Source organism: Acromyrmex echinatior, chromosome 2 (assembly GCF_024713525.1).
Source record: "Acromyrmex echinatior isolate Ae372 chromosome 2, ASM2471352v2, whole genome shotgun sequence".
Taxonomy (NCBI): Eukaryota; Metazoa; Arthropoda; class Insecta; order Hymenoptera; family Formicidae; genus Acromyrmex; species Acromyrmex echinatior.
The window spans coordinates 17,909,987-17,931,072 of NC_141853.1; the positions used below are offsets into that span (position 1 = coordinate 17,909,987).

The 21,086-nt window shown below is 37.5% G+C and overlaps 3 protein-coding genes and 1 long non-coding RNA gene across 7 annotated transcripts in view; 3 read left to right on the plus strand and 1 right to left on the minus strand.

Annotated features, from left to right (window-relative positions):
* Positions 1 to 21,086, plus strand: part of LOC105143509 (uncharacterized) — a 559,838-nt gene that overhangs the window by 229,996 nt on the left and 308,756 nt on the right. The gene's annotated exons all lie outside the window — the stretch shown is intronic.
* Positions 1 to 21,086, minus strand: part of LOC147910575 (uncharacterized) — a 133,868-nt gene that overhangs the window by 5,062 nt on the left and 107,720 nt on the right. The window lies entirely within an intron of this gene.
* LOC147910576 (uncharacterized) overlaps positions 1 to 21,086 on the plus strand; it is a 38,033-nt gene that overhangs the window by 1,402 nt on the left and 15,545 nt on the right. The window lies entirely within an intron of this gene.
* LOC105143641 (uncharacterized) lies at positions 12,182 to 19,765 on the plus strand. Its single transcript, XM_087403288.1, has 2 exons — positions 12,182 to 19,353; positions 19,559 to 19,765. The coding sequence occupies exons 1-2, from the start codon at positions 15,307 to 15,309 to the stop codon at positions 19,763 to 19,765; spliced, it is 4,254 nt and encodes a 1,417-aa protein (XP_087259414.1). The 5' UTR covers positions 12,182 to 15,306.

The following is a 21,086-nucleotide window of genomic DNA, read 5'->3' on the forward strand; positions in this document are numbered from 1 at the left end:
CCTACCAGTCTTCTTGCGTTATTTAAGAAAATAAATATTTGATATCTCAAACAAAGACTCGGCTATCCTCTCCTTGCTGAAGAGCTAAAACGGAGAAGCAGGAGAAAGATAAGGGTGCGACCGCGAGGAGGAAGGACCAAGGATCGCAACTAAAAAGTACCGAGGGAGAGGGTCGGTAAGTCTCTCGCCTGCTTAAAGACGCCGGCGGGGTGGCGACTCATTGGCCGTGAAATATGGGGTAAAAGGTTCGATAATTGATTACACAGATTTTTTATGCCGCAAGAAGCCTTAATTCTCGCCGCTACCCCTCAGAAATAATTCCGCGCCGGGAAACCTGAGCGACGAGGCCGGAATATCGAATCTCCCTACTGACTTTCCCTTACAAGGGAAGACAATCTCGCGTCGGTTCTTACAACCGGTTCGGAGATTAATCGAAATCGCGATTGTGCTTTTCATAGGCGACGAAAATAAGCGGCGTATCGGTGAGGAGATGTCTGCTTCATCGAATGAATGTCCCTACGATAATCTCTCATCTTTTCAGGAGAATCGTTTTAGTCTCTATCATCAAATATAACTGTGATAATGTTCATAGATAATGGGTTCTCTTCTGATTGATCGTTGTCTATCACTTTTTAATCAACTTGCTTCCTACAATTTTATTTACTTACATTTTTCAGTGAATTATTTTTCCACAAACTATTCACTTATTCGCAACGTAATTATATTTTTACGATACGATAAATGAAATTACAACGAAATAACGCTTCTGTCACTTGCGATGCAGTTATATGCAGACATATTTCGCAACTTACGTTAAAACACGCGTATATGATGCACGTGAAAAATGAATTAATTGTAAGTCGACATCAAAGAACTGATTCGAATAATTTCTCAGCGACCGTCAATGGGCGACGATATTACAGGCCGGTTGATCCGAGGCTGATACGTGAGAGCCAATATAGGAACAATGCTTTCTATTACATGAAGGGTGCGCGGCATATTTTCTGTGCGAAGAAACACGGGTCCTAATATTAATTTTTATCGAGACCCAAAGCCGAGGGGGCACAATAGGGGAAGCTTTCGCGGTGTGCGCACCAGAGACGCGTATATTGATTAAAGCGTGGACCGACGGCCGAGGAACGCTTTGTCTCGCTGTGAAAAATCATTGCCGCGCTAATTCAAAAACATCGAAGCTGGCAAGAGATGCCGTTAAAGAGAAAGAGAAAGATGGCTAGGGACGAAAGGAGAGAGGCAATTTGTATACCTCCTCCCTCTACCGCGCGTATGACCGTTCGATGGAAAAATATTGCGTCCCCGATACCGATAGCCTCTCAACTGCTTTGTTATTATACTAATTAAATTGCTCGTTCTCTCTCTCTGCGATATCCTTTCTTCCTCCACGCCCAACCACATCGCTCCGCATCAGTCGTTTCAGTCGTTTGAACTTTTTTTCTCTTCGCCGCCGATTTCGTGAGGCTTCGCCATCGATCTCTTGCAAAATATACTAATTAATTGGTGTGGAAAGGGTTATTCGATCTCAGGGCCAATTAATATTTTGTGTTTGAGCATTTAGTTTCGTATATTTAAGTACATTTGCATATTTATAATCATAACTATTAATTTCTTCGTTATTTATTCTTACAATAATATAATAATATTTCATATATATTGCTAATATGAATTTTATATATGTTATAATATATATAATTTAAACGAATGATAATCTTAATTCCCCCTGATATAAAAAATATAATTATAATAAGTTTGGCTATTGTGGGAATTAGCGCTGTACTATGTACGCGATAAATTTCAATGTTATTAAATTATATCTTTCATATATAATTACTAATTATCCACACAAAGAAGATATATAATTGATTATAGCGATATGTTTGCCATCCTGATAATTTAGTTTTTTCTTATCGCTTGTTTACGCATTTTTCGTACAAAAAGATGAGAGCTTACAGCTCCTAAACATATAAAAATGTTCTTTCCGTCATATGGAATACATAATTGCTTCATCGTGCGTATTATTAACAAGCACGCTTTTCACGTATGTTTCCCGAATCTGGTTTTCAGAGAAGAATTAAATTAGCATAAGAGCCCTTGGATATGGCAGAGGATGGATAATTCAATGATACCGCAGTGTTACATTTCAAACATTCGTTTTAATTATGATACGAAGCGTACGGTAAGAATTTATGTTTTTCGTAATTACATGCGTAGCGGTCTTTTACACTGCGTTTCTCGCGCAACAAATCATATCATCTGCCGCTGGTCTCTTCTTCGTATGAATTTTACGTAACTCGGAAATCGCGGACACAGAATACGCGTCATTCCCGCAACAGCTCCCGTTTTTGTGAATTCTGACGTTTCAGAATACATGGTCTTCTTTTATAAAGAGGAATGAGGCAGACACGGGGAACGGATCTTTATCCACAGAAGAACAATTATTACATACATTTTTATAAATTTTATACTTTTCATTTGATTTATTTTAAAATATCTAACGCACTTTTTTCGCATGCTGCGTATTGCGGTGCCGCTCTCCAAATCGTAAAAGGAATAGGGAAAAAACGTAATTTGTCGTTTTTCACGTTGAATTGTTATTTTTATTAGCGATGCTGACACGCTTGTTACAAAAATACTATACACGTCCTGTCGCATCTTGCTCTATAAATGAGCGACCAGACAGTTTTTGACCTCTCTCATTATTTCGTCTAAAATTAATTCTAACTCGAAAGAATAAGTGTGTACGATTCTGCATCACCAAACAACTGTGTTTGTTTCGGACTGTCTGCGTCGATTAATGACGGGGACTCAGGCGTATAAATGGCGTAGGCGATATTGAAAGGACGGAGGTCTCGCTACGAAGACTTCCGTGCAATCTTCCAATTGTTGTTGCGGCCGGCATTTACACGGATGTAGACACATGCGCGCGTACGGGATATCTCGCGAAAGGAACGCGGACGAAAATTGATTCGATCATCATCGCCGAGGCGGACGAACGCGCGATAGGTCGCTCTATAAATAGTGGCACCGATGATGGAAGGCTTTAAATGAGATGATATGGCCTCTGATCGACCCAATCAATGCCTCCACTAAATCATCGTCTAAACTGACGGCCGCAACACCACCGGCTAATATACACACGCTATGGAACGCTGGTGGGCGACCGGAAGAAACCACTCATCCAGCGATTGCCGATGCATAGCGTCTTTATGAGGCCACGTTACCATGAGTAATGCTCGTCTATGCGAACCCGTTGTCGCGTATTGTTAGATAAACGCTTTGTTTTTCGATTTTGCGAGAATAACTTTGACAGCAAAACAAACTACGTTTTGTGTGTGTGTGTGTGTGTGTGTGTTTTATAGATGTAGTACATTACTATCATTATTGACTTGTAAAAGTTACTCTCAGTTACTTAATATAACAGTTAAAATTTTTTAATAATTATGAGAAAGATCATTTATCGATTTATTTTTTAGTTTAATTTGAATATTAAAAACCTTATTATTTAACAAGATATATATACAAATGTGATTAAAAATGTTCTTTATAAAACAAAATCAAAACAAAATTCTAATCTCTTTCTTCTTTTATAATGCTTTTAATTCATTCAAATGTAAAAATATAATTAAATTAAAACAAAATAAAATTTGTAATTGATATTACTCAGTTTTTTATAATCATTTTTATATGATTCAATTAATAATTAATCAAGTTTTCGATAAAAATAGAGACATATGTATACACTTTGTCATGTAGTAGCTTGTTAAATCCAGGAAGTGCATCATTTTAAAAGGTTCCGGTTATAACTCGATGCGGGATGCAGTCTGTTGATATGAAATGAAAAGTGCGTCGCACGCGTGACTGCATCGTTACGCACAGCGTCCGTATTGTGACGTATTCCGATTGAAAAAAAAAAAGAAAAAAAGAGATGATAATTAGTGCCGTGGTTCACCTGTCGACATTGATGTGTGGCTACAAAATATTCATTGAAATGCTCGAATATTCACGTATACGAGAAATTGAAGAGAAGAGAAATACGAAAATTCTGTTTGCCGTATATCTGCGTCATGATGACACATCAAGTTAATTAAATTTGTTCTAGATAATTACTCGGAAAATAGAATCTTTAACCGTATCTAATAGTCTCACTCATACACATATCTATCGAATGTAATGCGTTTGAATTGAATTTGTAGGCGTTTCATAACTTATAAAATATAACACTTTGCGATGATCGAAAATAAATCTTACTCGATGATCGATTTATTGCGTATAATGTAAATTATTATTATTACATACCTAATTAAATTATATACAATATTTAGACATAAATAATTATTGCTTGCTTTTATATAAATGTTTTATTATATGAGAGTTTATGCATGATTTATTAAAGAATTGAATGATTGATTGCAGAAAAAATATGAAAAATAATAAGAATTATAAAAAGATATGTGAAAAGATAAATTCTTTATAACACAAATACATAACAGAAAGAAAAAGAGAGACACATGAAATCAGAATTATTGATTCAAGAATATTGATCACAATTTAGAATCGTATATGTGTATGTGTGTGTGTATATATACACACACATGCGCATAAAGCTATGCAAACGTATAAACGTTATGCCAATTACTGAGGGTGGCAATCTCACAATCGGTGATCGTAAGACAGCCAGGCGAATCTTAACACACTATTGGTCATTCGCGTCTTAATGGACGGTGCTGGGCAATCGGATATCGACTTTTCCATTAGCCACAAAAGTTGTGGTCACCGTAACGACAAAATTGGCTATACCGAAAGGACATCGCGCCGGTGATGTCGTTGGTGTCGGAGGAAATGCTCGGATAGCGAAGGGTGACGAAGGGGGTGGCACGTGGAGATGGGTGGTGTGGTGGATGGAGGTTGGAAGGGGTGACATTAATTCTCATAACATTTTACGAGGCGGTATCTGACCTGTGTCAAGTCCTTCCGACGCCTAGGAGTACGGTTTAGGAGTCATAACTCCCAATCACCCTAAGACATGCAGTCGCGAGCAATTCAGCTGGTATCAGGGTGGTGGCCGTTCTCTCTCGAATAGCGCAAGTTTACCGAAGGTTGCTGTCCATCTCTTCCATTTCTTTTTTCACTTCGCTCGGCAGCTATTTTGGCATATCACTGTCTTATTAAATCTCGTAGACTTTCGGTAATGAATTGTCCTAAATTCTCTGCTATAAATTTCGTTGGAATTTCAATATTGCATGCTTCAAGGACTTGTCTATGGATTAAGTACGGAAAAAATAAGTGATGAATAAATAATATATCACACTAGCTTTAAATTTCCTGTATTACAGTTGACTTATTTCTGAGAGCGAGAGAACGTCAAACAATGTTATGTTTTTGGTATTAACAAAAAAATCTCATTATCAATTCTAAAACAGATTGTAATTATTTGAATTATATAATTTAATTAATACAACTTTCAATGTTTCGAAAAACTAAATATGTAATGATAGTCACGATAAATTTTTTGACGTTAATTATAGCGCGCAACTTTCAACTCGATGAAATATAGCGCACCAACGCCTCGCGCTGTAAACGCGACAGAAAAGACGGAGAGAGCCGCAGAGTTTGGTAGAATGTGCCTCGTTAAGAGAAACGAAGAACGTAGGGGATGCAGTCTAAGGGAGGCCTGGAGGTGTACGTTGTCGTTAAACCATACCAGGAATATCGCCGTTCAATTTCGCTCCCCGCACTTTAAAAAGAAAAAGGTAGAAAAGCGTTCCCACCGCTCGTCGTATCGGCCGACCGGAGTTCTTTTTGATCTCGCTAAAGAATTCATTAAGTTTTGCGGGCGCGGTTAGGTATTAATGCGCGGGGGTGGGAAATGCGCGCGGCGCGTTTTATGCTCGCCCAAGCGCGAGTCAGGCCGGAGAGAAGAGGCAGGTGGAGGCGGTGGATCTCTTTTCTCTGCCTCCCTTTGTCTGCCCTTCCATTGCTGCTGGCGTCGTTTTCTTGTACCTTTGCGCGATGCCTGACTATCGATAGTTCTTTAATATTCGTGCGTGGAAAACTTGTCATTTCCTCGGTCGTTTTTCTGCGATGAACTTGTAAAAAGAAAAAAAATAAGGTGCATCTCAAGTCACTCGCTAAATCGAGTGGTTATAATATGATTTACAAAGCATGCATATATTTTTACGTAAATATTACGTTTTCTGCATGAGCGATATATCTATAGATATAGAAGCTTTTAAAGATTAATTTTGAAACTGATAACGCAAGCTCCTAAAAACGTACATTATGTTTCTATAAAACACTAATGTAGGTACTGAATTTTTCTTCATTTTCTAATACGCTGATAGAGGGGGAGATGAGGATGAAGGTGGCTTGGAAAATACTAGCTGGACGATAGAGATCGGTTAGAAGGCGGGCAAGGCTGAGGTCACCCCGCGTTGGTGGAGTGCATTTGGCCATCAAATAACATCGGCAGTGCCTATAACCGGCTTACGTCCCGACATAAAGTCGGCTTGGCCTTCTCTTCCTTCCACGGTCTATCCTGGCTGCGCTGCCATCTCGAACCACTAACTCGTGATCAAGTCGCCTAACCATCGTCGAACTACCGCCGTATCAGGAGTTGCTGCTCTTGGGAGGCTTAAGCCCGCGATATCAGTTGATTGGGTCTAGCAAGTATCGCCGGAAAGAAAATTCCTTCGGCCTCGATGTTCTCCAAGAAGTTTCCGATTTTATAAATTTTCTTTTTTCATTAAAAGAGAGAAAGAGATATAAGGAGAAGAGATGATAATTTATCTATAAATCTAAGTAATATATATATCTTAATACTTCTAATAATTCTTAAAATTGAGTATGTTTTATTCTCAAATATAATTTTAAAATAATTGAATACTCTAAATATGTAATAATTTAATAAGAGAAATGAAATACGTATTACTTATGTAATTTATACATTTTTAAATATGATGTTCCTATTTTCTGAAAATATTTAAAGAAAGACCGTATTGAAGATGAGTATTATGATGATACCCTACTATTTTTAATGTAAAACGTTAAAAACACAAAAAGTATCTCGATAATGCGGATATGACTGCTGTTGCAATGAGTATACCCTCGTTTAATACGCCAGTTCGAGACACCCGCTACCAACACCATTCTCCAATACTTTCAGTTTCCCTGATATTTCCAATTAAACTTTCTACGCTGTATACCGGGCGATACTCTTTCCTGGATTAATGAAAATACGCTACGTTTGCGGCGGCCTTGTTGATATCCGGTTGATATCCTAACATTCAAGAGGGGGATCAATAACTTGCCAATATCGACATTACTGGCGCACTGAGCGCAATATAAACGTTTATGACCCAATGTGCGTCTGTTCAATCCCTCTGGCCAAGCAACCCCCTTCCGATCCATCGCTTTTCTACCAGTGGCTCTCAAATATGTGCTATCTGTATCTGTGTCTTTGTCTTTAAACATTATTTCACAAATAGATCTACTTGAATCTAAATCTTCTATTACAAGAATAAATATCATGACAAAAAACAAGAAGATACGCGAACAAATTATATTTCAAATTATGAAAACGTTTATATTACACATATAAAAAGTTTGATTCGCTTCAAGAGATACGTTGATAAGTTTAAATATGTAAATTAACTATAAGATTAAACGTGATTTTATCTGCTTGCTTTATCTGATTTTATTTCTTCACGAGATTATTTTAGCGAAAGAAAATGAGAACTACTGGTCCGGAGGTATCTAGAAGACATGAAATGGAAGAAGGGTGGGTATTGGTAGCCAACACGAATTTCGTCCTTTTCACTCGAACGTTGTCGTGGTCGATCGTTGTCAATGTGCGTCACAGGACATATCCACGTCGGTTACTTGTTGTTCTTTCACGATGTGCGAGCGACATCGTCTGTGTGGGTGTGTGTCCTGGACACTTAATGTTTCTCTATCTATAGCGGTCAGGTCGAGACAGCCAGGGATATTGTTATATACGACATTGTGGAGGACCCCGGGCAAGAAAAGGCAAGGAGTGAAGCTACGAGAGATATCGCCAGCCACCAATTACCACCGACCAAGAGTTATTGAAAAGATCTCCCCACGGGAGAAACCCCGTAGAATCGCGGCTTGGTCAGGCTAATGAACACTGATTACAATTTGGCGGATGCCCGTCGATGATTTGTGGACAGATTGTGGGCCGCAGGTTGACCAAGGCCATTTCGCGCTACTGGCGACGATTTTTCTCCACTCTCGATTCGCGCGACACTTAATATATATTAAGAGAAAATACGACCGAGAAGCATCAATTCTGTTTTCTCAAGCGCTACGCACGTTTTTCCGAAAATCTAGAAATATATACAGACGCAACTCATAGTTGCGTTTATAAATTAGCGTCAATAGTGCATAATAAACTACTAGAATGTAAAAAAACTGAAATATAAATAACCGAAGAAAGCTAATATTCTGTTAAAGCAGGTATTGGTGTATTATAACATTTTTGTACAAATTTTTACAATGTCCAGTTCAAGCAATTTATTTAAAAAACTTGAGACTTTTAATTTTATAAAATTGTAGCGAATAATTTATTGTTCAATAATTATTTGTTCCCTTTTAATCGCGTCGAAAAGGCGATAAGTAATAGGAGAAGAATTTACTTTCCCACCTCTTTGACATGCGACATTCGCCACCTTCTCCTCTTCCAACTACATCCAGTGAACGACATAATTCGCTAACACCTCTAACTCCTGATATAACAGAGTATTAGTTTTGATGCTGTCACCCCTCTTTCCCGTTCTTCCACGTCTCGCATAAAATCGTTCGACGGATACGCTTGTAGCGCGTATAGAGTCCCTCTTTACCAATTTTCCTCCCTGAAGCTTCATCGTCTTTGATCAGCTCCAGCGACGCCCCTATAAGCCTTCGTGCAGCTGTCTAACTCGACGTTCCATGCATTGAAATTCGTTGTTATACAAACACCGTCAAAAGTTAGAACCAACTGCCGCAATCTACCACGAGATTAATTAAACAATTATTTATAAGCAATTGTGAGAAGTACGTATAATGAGTTACGTTCTCTTAGCAAACACTATGTAAGGTGGAAAATTTATTGAAGAAGAATTTAAATTTATTTTCATACATTTTAAGATTAATTTACATGAAATATTTTAATTATGAAATTGTATGTCGGAAAATAAATCTATCTATAATAATTAATCTATATAGTGCATAATAGATGCAAGAAGCATTCTTAATTAACATAAGGATTAGCTTGGAAATTTCGCGATTGGTGAAAGCTTACGCCAATGAAGCGGGCATTAATTATTCCCTTTAGATTACGCCCGACACGATCCGTAAGATCTCCCATACCCGTCCCGTTGCGTCGCCATCAATTTCGTCCCTTTCTCCATGCAATAACTGCGCTCCTCTGTCTTTCTCACTCTCTTGCTTCTCCAGGAAGCGTCAGAAAATCTGCCTCGTCTCATCGATGGTAATGCCTCCTTTTACGATCATCATATTTATAAATGTAACCTTTCCTCCCCGTCCTATCTCCATGGCCGATGAAAGGATCTCGTTAATTGGGAATACTGATGCCGGTACGGAGGCGAACTATACCGAATCGATCTCACCCCTCTGTTATATACCACCGCACCCCGCGTACTCATCTATCCGCCCACCCATGAGATCACGACGGCGGATAAGACCCGTGGGATGCCGTCAAAGGGAGCTTATATTTATGAGACTTTCGGCAAACAAATGGATAAATCTAATATCTTCGAGGCGAAACGGCCAAAGTCGCTTGAGAATCTGATATCTGAAGACGTGAATTTAACCATCTTTTCTTGTATGAAGCTTATGATGGATTTTTTGGCTTAGTCGCAAGAAGATGAAGCATTACTATGGATTTTGACAGGATTTATTAAAAGATGATAAAATTAGATGCATTACGAAGATTATAGTATAAAACGATTTTAATAATTCCATTTTTAATGTATTCCATTTTGAAACGTAATCAAAACAAAGAAATTAATTAAATAGATAATAAAACATAACATTAGATATACACAGTGTTGGATTAATTTAAAAAATGAGGAATTAATTATAAAATAAAAAAAACAATTAAAAGAATCACTACAAGAATATTTTAATAATTTACTAATTATCATCATGGTCTTTTTTTTTCTCTCATTAGAAATATGCTTTAAGTGCAGCTTTCATTAAGAATAACATGTTTTAAGTATTTAATGCTTATCGATATTATTTGAAATAAACATATCTATAAAAGTGTTCGTACAAGTTTCGATCGAAATTGATCGAAGCACGATCGCGTTAGTTTATACGGACAGATGTTTGACGATCACAATAATCCAGCCGTGGCTTCGAGCGGAAATGACGCGCGCTTACAACGATGGTCACCGATGATCTCACAGAGATGATACGCGGTGATAGGGATCGCTTCTCGTGCTATGAAATTGTTTAAAAACGAATACGGGGCCCTCGCATGGCCGGGCATCGTCGCCTTAATGACGCCAACTGTCACTAAAGGCCCCTTCGATCATGTGCTCGGCGATGTGTCTTAATTGGTCCGCAAGTCGACCGTTATTATTAACTCTGAAAATGACGCGGTAATGCGAATATTATCCGTTCGGCAAGAACTTTGACGGCAGGTAACGCAAAAGTACGTGCAATTTTACGTTTGCGATATAATTATTAGTTATCCGGGAATCACACTCGTCGCATCGGGAATGAATGCGCGCGTGATCCGCGTAGTAACGTATGTAAGTACTGTGTCGATATTTATGAGAATTTTACCTGTTTCTTTGATCACGATCATCACGAAGATACATAGACAATCGTTAATATTTTACGGTAACGTTGTGCGTCTGCCCTGCAATTACTAGACCATAACTCACTCGGTATATCGCTGCATCTAATTACCAGGCTGACTACAATCGGCGATTCACTTTAATAATACGGTATCGCGTCTATTTTAAACTTTCTTTTCTCGATCAACGTGCGCGCGCGTTATTTAAAGTGTATTTATCCCTGAATATTTATCCCTTATTTTTACATGTTCAATGACCACTGAACCCTGATGAATTGCATTGACGCGTTGCACGCACGAATCATCGAGATGGGTACTATGCCATAAAGAAAAAATAAATAATCGCATAATCTTTAATCTCTAACGCTATCAGGCTTATTCCGTTTCAATAATATTGGGTCATTTAAAAAGTATCCGCGGTTTTTTCATTCAAAAATTGAACAAAAAACCGCGGATACTTTTTAAATGACCTAATAATATATTACAACAATGTATTCCCATTGAGTGACCTTGACGTGAAAAGCGCAGCCGATATACGCGGCGTTACATCAAGTCGCGGATACATGACTTCGCGTTAAAAGAGATGCGCGGAGACGTATCTTAACCCGGGATCAGTCTGGGCCGGTTAGCCGTCTAGTGGCATTTATAACTCGTGATTATTATTTGAGTTGATTTGAAACACGCGCGGTGTAGCCTTTCCCCTCTTCGGCTTGCATGCGACCATCGTCGTGGTCGTCATCATCATCATCATCATCACTCTTCCTTACGCGCCCCCGCGCGAATCCGGCAGCTGCTATGAAACACGCATCGACGTACATGTCCTCGGGGCACATATATACGTAATAAAACTTATCAATATAGACCGATCAATTCTATCGGGTACCATCAATTGTATTGCTGTTTCGAATGGCTCGAATGAATATTGGCATCTCCGTTATGGTACTAATTATATGTATTCGGAATAATTAAGGCTTCTATATTACTGTCTCAAATTGTGATGTCAGAAATAAAGCATATCATAAAAATTCTTGCAAATTACATTTCAATGGAAATATTTTTCAATAAAATAACTTTGCAATCAATGTAAATAGATTATAAAATATATCGAAAACTATCTTTTTTTCGGAAAGAAATTAAATCATTTATATTTCTGTATATTATTAATTTTATGTGCGTCATAGTTATGAAAGCTTATTTTGTTTTTGGTTATGCCTAATTTATTTCTAGATATATTGTTATTTATTAATTAATGAAATAAAAATGTTTTTCGATATATTTTACAAGTTCGGTTCTATTGACTTTTTTCATTGAAATATATTTTCATATCAATTTATATGTTGGAAGAATTTTTATTGTGTATTTTTTTTTAATTTTGATATCATAATCTGAAATATTAGTGGTAAATGAAAAGGATCCTTAAATAATAATAATAATAATAACAATAAGAAAGCATGCGATCGATTATTGCGCGGTTAATTGGCAATTGTATTAAAGTTATTTTACATAGAAAAGTTCGTTTCACAGTTACATTGTCTTATACATAAAGCCAGAGTTTCTGAATTTTTTTTTACGGAATTAAGTCTGACTTAAGGAGAAAGAAAAGCGTAATCTTTTTAACGTCGTGATATTACGGTGGTTGTTTGTGTCCTACTAAAAAAATTGCTAAAGGTTCATATAGTCGAGAATAGTGTATTCACATAGACGTTATATTTCTTTTTTTATTTATTTTCTCTCGGGATGACATTAAAAATAGAAAATATTACACTGATGATTATGAAAAAATATTGAACAAAACATAAATCGATTCGCAGAAGCTTCAAGGCGCGATTCTTATAACTCATATTTGTATCGAGATTCTCTGTTAAAACATTGATACTGAATACTGAGTACCGTTTTCGTTCTTCAACGCTATCAAAAGCGCCATAAAAGAAGCGGTCGGTGATGGTCGGTGGGACCACCGGCGGTAGGAAGGGGAATGGGCATCGGGTGAAATTTGTCAGTATTAAATAAATAACCCATAAAGGCGGAACATCAATCCACCGTGAAGGCATTAACGCCCGATATAGAGGGGAGGCGAGGCACAACGGCTGTTATTTTTCATACACCAGCTACATCTTATATACGAGCGCGCCTATATATCGAAGCTCACGCGTTCTTCCTCTCGCCGTAAAGGAGAGGACCTCCCCTTTCTTCTTGTTTCTTCCCGCTCTTCTCTTTCTTCTTCTTCGAGGTTTTTACGACCGGCACGTTGGACCGTATCGCGAGTTACGCCGTAGATCAAAAGTGATGTGTCTATTATGACGTAAATACTTAAGATCCCTCGAGTCTCCGTTATGGTCTTCTGGACGAAGTTTCGTTTCGATACGCGATGCCACAATTCGAGCTCCCTATAAGTTTGTTGAAAAAATTCTGTGTTATCGCGTTATCAAATACAAAACTAAAGTAGAATACGAGAGATTCGTATGTGAGGCTTAAAACGCTCGTTACGCTAAAAAATTTGATATTAATCCTTGCAGCAATATTTCTGCTAAGTTTGCAATATTGTTGGAACGTTGCAATGTTAATACAATATTGCTGAAACGATCTATGGGAATTTTTCGATAAATTAATCTGATTAAAGAGATAACACAAAGCAAATATATCGAATTAATATACAATCACAACATTATTCATAGAAGCATATCAGTTATTGTTCAGCACGTTCATTTTCAATATCGAAGAGTATATTAATACGCAACATTGTACATATTAACGGAGAAACGAAAGGACCGAAAGGACCACCGAAGGCGCAGCGGCAAGCTTTAATCCAGTACAAGAGAGACGCGGTTGAAGACGCGCGCGTGCGATGAAGCGATATACATCCGAGGGAGCGGCTAAGACGAAAAGAGCGAAATCTTAGCAGAAGGACTGCACTAACGGCGGAAGGGCCGCCAGGGCGGAGGCGGTTGGAGGCGGCTGCCGTACTGTCGATACAAGGGGTCGATTGTGGCTTGAAAGGTACCGCCGATCCAACGGCTCTCGGACCGCATTCGGCGGTCAGACCGGTGCACGACGGTACAGTGGCAGACTTGTACCCACGATGCCGATTCCGATGCCGAGATTACGGCGGATTTCGCGCATCGCGCGTCCCATCCTGGGACACGCCATACGCGCCGTGGCCGCTATTAGCTTCGGCTTTGATTGGCTGCGTTTAATGAGCCGGGCGACACGCGTATATAAATTGCTGCTTGCTCGTCTTTGAAGATATTTCGAGGCGGTTGCAGAAGGATTCCTCTTCCTCCTCCTCTTCCTCTTCTTCTTTCTCTTCCTCCTTCGCGATGTTTCGACGTTCCTTTCTTGTCTGCGCGTTTTGCAGTATGTATCGCGGATGTCATCGCCAAATTTCTGCAAATTCGTCTCCGTGCCCGCCACGCGGTCACGGACTACGCGTTGGCGTGTCTTGGCGACAGATGAATGGCTTCGAAAGAGGAAATGTGTCTCCTCGAATAAACTACGACATTCATATTAGCGACAAAGTTAGATACTTTGAACGGTGCAGCTGGCAAATTTTAATTATTACGGAACGGGATTTTATTATACTGACATAATATTTATTACACTCTCATTTTATTGTAATTATTAAAATGTTTTAATTAATGTTTGATTTCCACCAATGTGTTTCCATCAACTAAGCGTTCTTTTATCATGCACTTGTCATTTGTCGCGCATCGACGCATGCATAGAAACTAATAGCGTTTTTCACTGGCAGAAACTAGTGCGCACTCAATGCACATTAAAGCTGTTGTATACTAACTTAATCTGAATGTAAAAGATATCTCAATTAATAAAATACCCAATGTATATTTTATTAAATACCACAATAAAATGTATCGAGGATTTTGCGGTTTAATTCGTTTCTTTATTTTTATTAAACGTACATCTTTACGTCGATTTGTGTACAACGGCTTTAAAGTATACTGAGTGTGTACCAGCTCTGCCAATGAAAAACGCTATAAGGTAATAGTGAAATGTTTTATAGTACCTATTACCGTCTGAATCTATCCGTATGTATCTTTAGTATTTTTTATTTCTGTTTTATTTACGTGAATGTAATTACGTGAATATAACCATAATGATTGTACATAACCACGTCTTCTTACATCATGAATATAACTCTTAATTGTTAAACTTAAACATAGTTCAGGAATGAAAAGACACGATGTCGAAGATCGTGGTATTAACATTCGCGAAAGTATCGTAAAATTGAAGACGTCCTATGAAAATTATCCGAAGAATATGTAAATCTCTTCAAAGTAAGCAAATTTCTATTCATATTGTTGTTATATATCTGAAATAATTACGTTTAATTTTCCAGAAATATAATATCACGAAATGTGGACGTAAAATAACCTCTCTAATAATTAATCAAATATTGATTTTGTAATTTTTGAAGTATCAGTCGATCCTTTTACTGCTCATTTTGACTCAGTATGACGCCAATCAGAAAAAATTCCTCTGATATGTTCGCAAAGAGTTGCACACAGGAAGTCAAAACGAACTATTTCTTTTCGTTGCAATGCAATAAGAAGCCCATTAATACGCAATCAAGAGCTTCAAAAATATCAGCTTCGAGTGTGGAGATGTATCTTAGGATAAGCCCAGCATCGGTATTTCAAAAGAATTACATCGTACTCGACACGAGAACTCTTTTAACAACATTCCAGCCGTTTGAGGATAAATTCACTCGAAATTCGAGATGTGCGAAATCGAGCGAGGCCGAAGGCAGACGGCATGTCTTTACGAAGATTTTTGGATCAGAAACTTCGCAAGCGGAGATGTTCGAGGGATCCATAAAACATCGAGTCGTGGAGTTTCTCAGTGGTAAAAGTTCAACCATCATGACTTACGGCATGAGGGATTCCGGGAAGACTTACACGCTGTTCGGCACGTCCTCATCGCCCGGTATAATAACGCGTAGTATCGAGCTTGTATTTTCGGCGATAAACTGCACTATAGCGCCATGGTACAAACCAACGTTTCAAGACACCGTGTTCCGCTTGAATGAGACCGCACGAGCTTTAGAGATGCAACGAAAAATGCGAGTATTAAATGGACAATCAACGAATGTAAATCAGATATCTGCGGAAGCCAAAACGTTTTTGGAGAACTCACAGCCAGGTAATCCTGACAAATCCGAAGAGTGTGATAGCGAGTCAATGTACGCCGTCTGGCTGTCCTTCGCGGAGATTTACAATGGAAACATTTACGATCTGTTGGACGACGCGGAAACGCGCTCTCCGTTGAAATTGTATATGAACACTGAAGGGCGAGCTGTTTGCAGTTTGCAAAAAGTGCATGTCTTAACTGCGCTGGAAGCCTGTCAGATTCTCATGGCGGGCGAATCGAGAATGAGTGTCACGACAGGATCGGAGAAGTCTCGATCACATACTATTTTCACGATGAAATTACTGAAGTATCAGAAGGATCATGCAGCGGAAGAAGTGATACTCAGTACTTTGACTTTTTGCGACTTGGCTGGCTCTACACAGTTCAAAAAATCACGTATGCGGGAAGGAAGTAGTATCAACAACAGTCTGCTAGTACTTGGTAGATGTGTCAAGGCTGTGAGTCAGAATCGAATGGCACCATTCCGTCAGTCAAATTTAACGAGAATATGTCAACGAGCTCTCTCAGGTGAAGAAAATTTAAGTTTTATAGTGAATGTCGTTTTTCAGTCGAGTCTATTTGATGAAATACAGAGCATTTTAAATTTTTGTGATATAATTAGAAAGCTAACAAATTATCATAAGGAATGCAAACAAATTTGCGAATTTGGAGAAACTATCCGTGATCTCGAAACATTTGATAACATTATGATGTCATCATCAAATTATCAAAGTCCACGTGAGATTGCAGAAACGATCGGCTGTACCGATTCGTTAGAGTGCAGAAATATACGAGAGCAGAATAGAAGACTGAAGCAAGAATTGGAAACTGTTAAAAGTGATATGCTAAATTGCGAATACACAATTCGTCAACAACTAGCCGATCATTATTTATGCATGATTGAAGAGTTGGAAGGGACCTACAAAGAGAATACCAAGAAGATCGAAACTGAGGGAGAGGATCTATTAAAATGGTCTATCAAACAGGTCGAAAGCTTTTATAAGGAACGCATCGATAATCTGATGCGGCATAAGAAGAGAAAGCGAGGAAACAGCGGAGATTACATCGAGGATAGTCATACACTTTACGAAGAGCTCAAAGCTGAGAATGCACAGGTCACTTCCAAGGTGATGGTTCTGAAAGAAGTAGTGAAGAAATTGAAGCAAGAGAACAAGACGATCCTCTGCGAAAAGAACAAATACAGCTTTGAATTAGCTTTGGTAACGGAAGAATTGAAAAAGTTTCGACAGCTCACGCGAGCTAGGATTCGTAAGTGGGGTGGCAACATTGAAAACATCAAGGATGATGCTGATTGTCTCATGAACAATCTGGAACGATTAATGGATGAAAAAGTAAAAAGAACCGAGGAGAAACTCGAAGAGATGAGCGAATATATTCGTGTAATAGAAAATAAAGACGCTGAAACTGCTTCTGGAGCGAAACAGAAATTATCAAAATCGGAGTATCTTTTGAATGATACTTTGAACAAAGTGAAAGAGGAGGAACTTTTACAAGAAGCTTGCATCGTCAAACTGCAGCATCATACACAATTGCAAGAAAGGCAGCTTGTCCAAGTTCGACAGTGCTCGAATGATACAAAAAATGAGAGTATAAGCGATAAAAAATGTGACCAATTAACAAATATTTCATTTGAGGATTATATAGCAGATAGCTCTATTCAGGATAACATATCTGTAGTAAAAAATCCCTCACGAATGTGCATAAACTCAACCACAATTGGACAACACGAGTTTAACGACTGGATCACTGTTCCTACATTGTTTGCGGACCATGTCAAATCAATGAAAAACAAACTCTTGAATGTGTCAAACGTTGATCGCAAAAGTCTCTTCGAAAGTAGTGGCAGTATGGATTGCAGCGGTTCTAGATCGAGTGATAGAAGTAGCAAAGACTCGGGTGTAAGTAGCGAATTACGAAGATCTACCAGCGTAAGTGATCACGCAAGTACCCGCGAAAATGAGAATAAATGCACACAAACTTGTGTCATCGATGAGGACAGTCAGAATTTAGTGAAAGAAAACGTTGAAGATAGCGCAAATTTGAATAAATGTAATTATCAAGAGACGGTTGCTGAATTGTCTCAGGACTTGGAAACTATTCGGGATGTGATTTATGCATTAAATGAAGAGACTTATACGAACGATTGTCAAATGCCGCACAAAGAAGAAACATTGGAACGATTGATTGAAGAGAAGAATGAAATTGGAATCAAAGACGATGGTGTATTCAAGATGACGGAAAATAAAATACAAGAATACAAACGTGAGATTTATGAGCTAAGCCGCAAATTGATAGTCAAGGAAGAAAATGAAAATCGAATTTCCAAATGCTTAGAAAGATATATAAAGAAATCTAGAGCCTTTGAAAATAAATTATCTTTGTTGCGTAACCGACTGAAGAAAGTGTTTAGTAGATGCGCAAATGAACACTTACCAAAGATCGAAAATTTGGAAAAAGAATTGTTACAAAAGACTCTACAGATAAGCGAGTTCGACAAAAGGATTGCTGAAATGCAACACGAGTTTGCGAAAGATTACGAATTGTTTCAGAAGATACATGATTTTGATATTATTGTGAACAGATGTCAAAAAGACAAGAACGAGCTTTACACGCAGTTATATGAATGTTCCCAATTGACTCTCGAGGATAAACTGAAGAAATTAACAATGAAGATGACAGAAAGAGAGAGCGAAATTATCTCGTTGAAAAGTGAAGTACGTAATATAGCAGATCTGAACGTTGCAAACAATGAGAAAGCGAGAAATCTGAGTGAGCAAATTATCGAAGCAGACGAAAGTATCGGTTTGGTTAAGGAAGATCTGCATTGTTGCAAAGATTTGCGTAAAAATGTGGAGAATACCATAAAAGCGGAAATTCATAATTTGAAATCTCGGTTGTCAGATCAAGAAAATAATACAACACTCCTGAACGAAATTTACAAGACTTATAGCGACAGCCGGGATGAAATAACTCGTTTAAAGATGCAACTGGAGCATAAAGAATTAGAAATAACTCTACTTAAAACTAATAAAAATGCTTCAATAAAAAGCTATGATATTTTGAAACATTTGCAAAATGAAATCGAACAGAAGAATAAATACTTTGAAACTGCGAACAGTTCAAATAACTTGGAAAGATCTTTAACCGAGAATCAAAAACAGTCAGAAGAAACCTTAAAAGATCATGAAACCAAAAATAGTTCCGCAAGCAGTTCCAGTTTCGTGCCTAATCACGCTAGTTCGGAGACATTAACTGTTTCATCAGCTCCAAGTGAAAAATCTACAACTTTTTCCGATGAGGCTGATGGCTTTGGTTACATTAGCATTAAATTGAATAACAAATCTTGTCAGGTCTGTTTGTACGTAATATAAACTAGGTTTTAATTGTAGAATCAACAATTAACGTATAATATCTAATTGTTATAACAGAATTTTGAGGAGAGTTTTTTAATTAAATTAAAAGTTGTTTGTTATTAGCATACACGTGAAGTTGAAAAATTTAATAATTACGAAAAAAGATCTCGTATATAATATCCTACATCTTTTATATTTTCAGACAGACAGCAGTGTAAAGTCAAATGTATATTCTGTACGCGAAACTGATAGTTCTGAAATGGAAGATAATTTTAACATGAGATCATCAGATATCAAAGACAAAAAGAAAAGTCGAAATTGGATGAAAGTTAGAAAAATATCTGGTAATATCACACTTTCGCGATTCTCTAAACACACAGATATTAATAGTGATTCAGAAACTGAGTGACAGTAAACATAATAATTAATGCTCATTTAATTATACATAATGTTTGTATATAATTATTGATATTAGGAATTGTTATGTGCATTTTTTAAGTAACTTGACATTTATTTGTATTTCGTGTATTTTGTTTTGCTGAATGTTTCACATTTTAAACATATGTCATACTTTAAATTGAATAGAGAAAAAATCTCGCGCATATCTCAAATGTTATACATTTTAGTTCTACTGTTGTACGTTTAATTTGTTGTCTCTATATTGTTTTATCGTTGTGCACATATAGCTCATAAATTAATAAACTTTTATGCAACCTTTACATATTTTTTCAATAATAGAATTCAACGAGAAAATTGCGCGAATTTATTGTGTATGAGAGATTACGTATAAAATATATTTTAAAGTTTAAAACAGTATTTTGAAGTTTAATCAATATTATCGTTTTTATTATTTTAGTCATAAACAGCTAATTGCCAGAACATAGATGTAACGCGAGAAGTGAGCTGTATTAATATATTGTTATGATATTATCCATAAGAAGCAATAATGTGATTGAGAATATTATCGGTATATCAGATATTTTCCTGAACAAGATCGCGTGTAATGGTGAAATGTGGTTTTCGTCATTTGTTACAATAAACGAATCACCCACAAACAGAGACGGCAACTGCGTTGAGTTTACTCGTGCAAGAGCGGACCCTGCTCGAGATTTTATTGCCAATATGCTATAATTTCTGACATTAGATGCCGCTGACGCTTTCGTTCGCTCATTACAACTCGCCCCATCCTCAAATGTGATCTTCCCGCGAAAACGGCTATTCTGACTTCTCTCTCTCTCTCTCTCTCTTTCTCTCTCTTGCGGATACTGATAGATGAAATTATGAGGGAGGATATCGAAATTGAACCGCGATCTCCACTCTGCACAATCTTTTGGCTTCTGAAGATATTACCGGGATGTGCGATGTGATAAGGGGATACGAATAAATGAGAGAAAATCTAATACTAGATTGCAATCTGCTGTAAGTTTACGAACGTAAGAACAATGCTAAGATTATTTTCCGTATCAATTGGTTCAATGTATTTTATAAACAGTCTATTTTAGAAAAAAAGAAATAAGAAGTTGATTTCTTTTAAATAACAAGAGATATTTAGAATAATTTTGATATAAAAGATACGCGAATATTTAATTATATTTTCAAAATGAATTTATTCCATTAATTATTTGCCGGACTATCAATCTGACTGTAATTATTTTCGTATTACTTTCTCGTAGACGAGCTTGTTATCGCGATGGAAAGAGCCACGAGTGATTTGCAGAATCGCAGATCGC